The sequence below is a fragment of the Tasmannia lanceolata genome, unplaced genomic scaffold (assembly GCF_043159265.1).
Source record: "Tasmannia lanceolata isolate RefF3 unplaced genomic scaffold, GAP_Taslan_0.1 ptg000002l, whole genome shotgun sequence".
NCBI lineage: Eukaryota > Viridiplantae > Streptophyta > Magnoliopsida > Canellales > Winteraceae > Tasmannia > Tasmannia lanceolata.
In genome coordinates this window covers 58,721,452-58,728,745 of record NW_027518679.1, presented here as the reverse complement: position 1 = coordinate 58,728,745, position 7,294 = coordinate 58,721,452, and the positions used below count along the sequence as shown (strand labels likewise).

The window sequence follows — 7,294 nt, the reverse complement described above, 5'->3', positions numbered from 1 at the left end:
AATAAATCATTAAAAAAAATTATATATGGAAAGTTTGTATTTTTTTGTAAAATAGTAACCGGAACAACCATCATCTCCTCCAAATCTGGGGAGCCATAAAGAATAGTTGGCCGTACATAAATGGCAATTTTCCTTAATAATTAGTTCCGATAATCAGATTAAAAAATAATGTGGGCATTGCTGTTTTGTTAATTAGGGTTGCATGGCCTGTCACCATGTGCTACATAAGTAGTTATTAGGGACTTAGTGAAAATACTATGACAAAGTTGAACATTTTGGCTAAGTCATAACCTTTAAAACTAAATTGTAATATATATATATATATATATATATATATATATATATATATATATATATATATATATATATATGAGGAAAGTGTTCCTAAGCTATAACTTATTCAAGCTTATCTAAGTTGTAGCTCAAAAACACATGTGACCCCACATTTTTTGGGAGATCCAAAGCCTTCATTTGGAAGGCCCTTCCATGGATAGGGTGTGTACCAAAAATCAGCCCTATAGGATCATCCTAACCCAATCAGGTGGAGTGAAAAATGCATAGATATTGTGTGTCCATGTTTCTGCCCATTTTTTCCCTCAACAGATGGCAGGGTTAAGATGATCCTATAGGGCTGATTTTTGGTACACACCCTATCCATGGAAGGGCCTGCACACCCTATCCATCGAAGGGCCTTCCAAATGAATGCTTAGGATCCCCAAAAATGTGGGGCCACATGTGTTTTTGAGCTATAGCTTAGATAAACTTATCTAAGCTATAGCTTAGGAACACTTTCCTCTGTGTGTGTGTGTCTCTCTCTCTTATGTGTGTGTGTGTGTGTGTGTATATATATATATATATATATATATATATATATATATATATATATATATATATATATATATATATATATATATATATATATGAGGAAAATGATTGTGAGCTTGAAGCTCATATAGCTTATATGAGCTTGAGGGCCCAAACACATGTGGGCCCACATTGTTAGGATGATCCAAAGCATTCATTTGAAAGACCCTTACATAGATAGAGTGTGTACAAAAAATCAGCTCCATAGGATCATCCGAACCCATCCAAAAGTGGAGGGCAAAATGGACAGATACCGTTTGCCACAAATTTGCCCATTTTTGCCCTTCGTTTTTGGAGGGGTTAGGATGATTCAATGGAGCTGATTTTTGGTACATACCCTATCTATGATGGGGCCTTGCAAATGAATGGTTTGGATCACCACAAAAAATGTGGGACCCAAGTGTTTTGGCCCTCAAGCTCATATAAGCTATATGAGCTTCAAGCTCACAATCATTTTCCTCTCTCCCTCTCTCTCTCTCTCTCTCTATATATATATATATATATATATATATATATATATGAGAAAAGAGTTCCTACACCCTAGTCATGTAGATGAGTTATCTATACCTTAGACTTAAAATACAGTGGGGGATAAATTGTTTGGGTGATCCAAAGCATTCATTTGATGGGCTCTCACATAGATAGGGTGTGCCCAAAAAGTCAGATCCATAGGATCATCCTAACCCTTCGAACTATGGAGGCAAAAAATTGACATATTTGTGAATGTTTATACGTCCATTTTTACCTCCAGAAATCGTAAGGTTGGAATGATCCTATGGAGTTGATTTTTTGGGCACACCCTATCTATGTGAGGGCCCATCAAATGAATGCTTTGGATCACCCAAACAATGTGGCCCCCATGTATTTTAAGCCTAGGGTGTAGATAACTTATCTACACTAGGGTGTAGGAACTCTTTTTTTCTCTCTCTATATTGGGATTATTGTGAATATTTAATAATTAGAACAACCTTCGTCTCCTCCAAATCCCGGGAGCCATAAAGAAAAGGTGGCCATCCATAAATGGCAAATTTTCTTAATAATGAAGGTCTTAGCTGACCATAAACGGCAATTTTTGTTAATAATGAAGGGTCTTTGCTGACCTTTTCAAAATAAAAACAGAAAAATATGGCTTCCATCTCTCTCCGTTTCTATTGCAATTTAGGACATGAAATGAGTGGGCAAAAACTCATTCGAGAAAAGGGGTGCAACTGTTAATCTCTCCATCACCCAATTGTTTCAAGGAACCCTAACCAACTTTCAAAACTCAACATCCATTAGCTGTAACTATAAAGGATGGAGGGGGAGCCAAGAGCCAAATTCGTCCTCTTTCTCTCTCACTCTGCCTTGCTTAGATTGTAAGGCAGGGAGGAATCAAGAAGAACAAAAATAAAATAAAATCCCAACATGGGGTCTCAAGGTTATGGGCATATTGCCGAAAGAGGAGGCAATGATAATAAGAAGAAGAAGAAGATGGCCATAATAGTAGTGTCTAGTCTAATCTTGGTAGCCATGGTTGTGGGGGTCACCGTTGGCTTGTTAGATCACCATACCTCCGGCAACACTGCGGCAACAACCAGCGGTGATAGTCGGTCTGGTGAAATCCATTCGTCCATGAAAGCAATCAAGCAAATTTGTCAGCCCACCGATTACAAGCAGGCCTGCGTCGACAGCCTTTCCTCCGCCTCTGGTGGTAACACAACCGACCCGAAAGAGCTTGTCAAGCTCGCTTTCAAGGTTGCAGTGGACAAGGTGATTTGAAACAACCAATAACTCCAAAGCTAAAGTTATTAGATATGGTGCTATTTGATCATTTGTACTTCAACACTTTGCCTCCAGTGTGACCTATCTTTTTCGGGATGGCTGCACACATGAAATTTTTATATCAAGGGGTTGTTGGGTTTTGAACCAAGGACCTGTCATGAGGCAATAGCTCTGATACGATGTGAAAACCAAGGTTTAAAATTTCGGTTTCAGACCTTGAAATTTCGAAGTTTTGGTCGAAATCTGGTACAAAACCCGAAACTAATATTTTATTCAATATTAAATTTTGGCCGAAATTACTGAAATTTCGGTAATTTTGGTCGAAATTTAGGTGAAATATTAAATTAATATTAAAAAAAAACAGATTTTTTGGGGCAAATTTCGGAAAAACCAAAATATCGACTGAAATTCTGAAATTTTGGCCGAAATAAATGACCGTTTTGGATTTTATCGATTTCGGTGTCGGTCTCCATCGAAATCCGAAATTTAAAACCATGGTGAAAACAACCATTTACCCCAAAAGCGCGCTTAAGGCCCTGTTCTTTAAGATTATGCTAACAAATTGCGAGTGCCAAACCGATTATTGGACTCAAAATTATGTTTAAATTTGGGTCCAATAATTGGTTTGGCACTCACAAATCACAATAGGTTGTCATAATCTTAAACGAATAGGGTCTAAGCTATTAGAAATTGTGTTATTTAATCACTTATGTTAACTTACCAACTTCTCCAAAAGCTTAAGCTGTTAGAGGAAGGCAGTATTTATCTTTTATACTTTTAACACTCCCCCACACGTGTGGCCCACTTGGCAAACACGTGGCACATGTGGTCTCACTTTGGGCCAACCATCGCATGCAAATTTTTGCTATCCAGGAGGTTTGAACTCGAGACCTTTGGCTCTGATACCATGTTAACTTACTAACTTCTTCAAAAGCTTAAGTTGTTGGAGAAAGGCAGTATTTATCTTTTATACTTTTAACAACTTATACTTCAACACTCTATCTTACATGTGGCCCATCTTTTTTGGGTTGATCATGTATGTGGATTTTTAATATCAAGGAGTTGTTGGGTTTTGAACCAAAGACCCACCATGACAGTATGATACCATGTGAAAACAACCAATTACTCCAAAAGCTTTAGCTATCATAGACGGTGTTATTTAATCATTTATATTTCAACAGGTGAAAGAGGCCTTGGAACAATCCCAGGTCTTGAAGGATGCCGAGAAGGACCCAAGAGCTTCCAAGGCTCTTGATAACTGCAAGGAATTGATGGGTTACGCCATTGATGATCTTAAGAGCTCTTTGAACAAATTTGGAGAATTCAATCTCAACAAGCTCCAACAATTGATAGATGATCTCAAGATCTGGCTCAGTGCCTCTGTAACCTACCAAGACACTTGCGTGGATGGGTTCGATAATACTACCGGCCCCGCCGGAGCTTCCATGAAGAAAGCCTTGATAGGTGCTTCTGAGCTTACCAGCAACTCCCTTGCCATTGTCAATGAACTCTCCACTGTCCTTGGGGACTTGAAACTCCCTTTCTTGAATCACAGAAGACTCCTAGAGACTAGCAATGATTTCCCATCATGGGTTTCAGATGGGAGACGCCAACTGCTCGCTGCCGGCGTTAAACCTAACGTTGTCGTTGCTAAGGATGGAAGTGGAAAATTCAAGACCATCAATGAAGCTATTGCAACCATCCCCAAGAACAGCAACAAACCTTACGTGATTTATGTTAAGGGGGGAGTCTACAAGGAAATGGTAATGATCGATAAGAGCATGTGGAATGTGATGTTGATTGGAGAAGGCCCGGAAAAGACCATTATTACTGGCAACGCCAACTTCATTGATGGAATACCTACATTCAAGACTGCTACTCTTGGTAATTAACACTGTTACAACATTTACCATTGTTCATATAAGCCCACTTTTTTCTAGGGGTGCAAGTTGGGTTGGGCTCAACCAGAACCCGTTGGGTTCAACCCAATATTGGCTCGGGTTGGATTGGCATTTCCTCGGGTTGAGTTGGGTTAGGTTTGGGAGAGGCCAACCCAATTTAATTAAATTTGGGTTGGGTTGGGATTGAGGCCTTGGGCAACCCAACCCGAATCTGACCTCCATCCTCTAATTTTGTAGTGATTTTCAAAATCATAGGGTTGTACTTTTTTAAATAATTCTAGGCAAATCAGTTTTATTACTGGAAGGAAACAAGAGACCAACAACCGAGCAAGTCAGGTTAACTTAAACAGAGTAGTCATGAAAAGGGAAATTTTGGTACAAGTGGCAAACTTTGATTGTCGGGTACTCATCCTAAATCAATTTTTTGTTTGTTTTTGCTCTAGGCTAACCCAAACCCAACCTGACCCAATTTGGGAAAAGTGGATTAGACAGGTCAGGCTAGGGTTGAGAAATTTAGAGGCGTGTCAGGTTAGGGTTGACCATGATTGATCCGAAGCTCAGGTTGTGTCAGGTTAGGGTTGAGGGAATGCTATCTCAGGTTGGGCTAGGGTTAGCCTCAGCACTACCTAAGTTACACCCCTACATTTTTCTGATTTCAGCAATATTAACCTAATTTTTCTATAAAATGAAACTGCACAGCTGTGGTTGGAGAGGGTTTCATCGGAAAGAACTTCGGAGTTCAGAACACAGCTGGTCCACAAAAGCATCAAGCTGTAGCTCTCCGCGTGCAATCTGACAAGTCCGTCTTCTACAATTGCCAGTTTGATGGGTACCAAGACACACTCTATGCTCACACCCACCGCCAATTCTACCGTGATTGCACCATCTCAGGCACCATAGATTTCATCTTTGGTGATGCCGCTGTTGTCTTCCAAAACTGCAAGATTGTTGTAAGGAAGCCAATGGACAACCAACAGAACATAGTCACTGCTCAAGGAAGGAAGGACAGGCACGAGCCCACCGCAATTATCATTCATAACTGCACTGTTGTGGCTGATAAAGAATACTACCCAGTGAGGAACAAGATCCCCACATACCTCGGCCGCCCATGGAAGGAATACTCAAGAACTTTCTACATCCAATCTCAATTGGGTGATTTGATTCGCCCCGAGGGGTGGCTTCCATGGATGGGAGATTTTGGTCTGAATACATGTTTTTACGCCGAATTTAATAACAGAGGACCTGGTGCAGCTCTAACAAAGAGGGTGAAATGGCGCGGTGTTAAAACCTCGATCATGAACGCTGACCATGCGAAGCAATTCACCACCGGCGTCTTCATTCAAGGGAACCAATGGATCAAGGCTACTGGAGTGCCCTACGCTCCTGGATTGTTGCCTATCCATTAGAACAACTTGTATTGTATAGTTGTTCAAAAGGAGTAAAATGTGTTTTTTGGGTCTCTTAAAACAATAAGCAGTGTGTGAAGGGCTAAACTAACCAAGGCTTCCAAGATAATAAAAGAAGAGGCCAACTTTCCCTATCATTTTCCTTTCGGTAGTTATAATTTCGTACAGTTTTGTAAAAGAATGTCATCCCTTCCTCGAAAAGAATATAATCATCTAAAAGAGAAAAAGAATGGTCTCTTTTCATTAGAAGGGTTTGCAATTTAAGTCTGTTTTCTTCTTCTTTCCCTAGTATCTTATTATGATGAGCTTTATATCACAACTCACTGTGAACGGTTTTACCTTTTTAGAGAAGGCAAGAATGTTGCTTCTATATATCATTCCGAGGGCATAAATCTATCCTCTTATCTTCAGCAACAATCAATATAATTCTTCCCATATTCACTTCTTCACATTCTACCGCTTGAAAACACACTGCTAGTTCCACTACAAAAAAAATATCCAAGACATCACTAGCCATGAGTTACTTATCATCAAGCACCATCAAGTCCAAGAGAAGCTTTACATGGAATGAACTTCCTTTGGGTAATGAATTTTGCTAACATATCAGATAGATTTGCACCAGTATAAATGTTTTGTAATAAGATTTGTTACCTTCATGCCCAAGCCATGTATGATGTCATATCGGACATCAATGTGCTTTATCCGAGAGTGAAAAGCAACATTTCTCGCTAAATGTAGTGCAAACTAACACAGTTTATCCTCATACCTTCTTCACTTTGAATTTCTCCAAGTAGTCTCCCAAGCTAAATAGGTTCTTTGCAAGCTTAGTTTGTAAACAATGCCACAATTGTAACGACTTGGATTTCTATAATTCCTTAAGTCCGGATTGTTAACTAAGGTAATATAATTTATTAAATTCTTATCTAAAGTATAATTTCATAAAACATAACTGAAAGAAAGCTAATAATCATGTCATATAACTCAAAAAATGTCCAAAAGTTTATAATCTTATTCCTAGCGGATTTACATGCCAAATGCACAAATATACATTAAAATTCTCATCTAAACATAAAAAAAATAAAAATAACTCCTATAGACCATCGCCTCTCTCTCATTCTCTCTAAACTCTCATATCTCTGAAATCCTCATTCCTTACAATTATATTATCACTTGTCACATCTGAGATGTTGGGGGTAAGTACATCTCTAACTTAATAAGAATCACATATATGCATCATTCAAGATTCAATGGATTTTATTCCACTTTATAATAATATAAAATATTTAAATAAAACCTTGAGCATAGAGATCTTAGTCACTTAATCATTTGAAAAATAAATCGTAATTGGAATTTTAAGTTAAT

General features: G+C 38.6%; 1 protein-coding gene across 1 annotated transcript; it reads left to right on the top strand.

Moving 5' to 3' along the window:
- The first annotated feature begins 2,166 nt into the window (after window positions 1–2,166).
- On the top strand, window positions 2,167–6,214 carry LOC143881580 (putative pectinesterase/pectinesterase inhibitor 21). The gene is made up of 3 exons (XM_077384738.1): window positions 2,167–2,613; window positions 3,807–4,509; window positions 5,226–6,214. Exons 1-3 carry the CDS (start codon window positions 2,269–2,271, stop codon window positions 5,930–5,932), a joined length of 1,755 nt encoding a protein of 584 aa, XP_077240853.1. The 5' UTR covers window positions 2,167–2,268; the 3' UTR covers window positions 5,933–6,214.
- The last annotated feature ends 1,080 nt before the right edge of the window (window positions 6,215–7,294 follow it).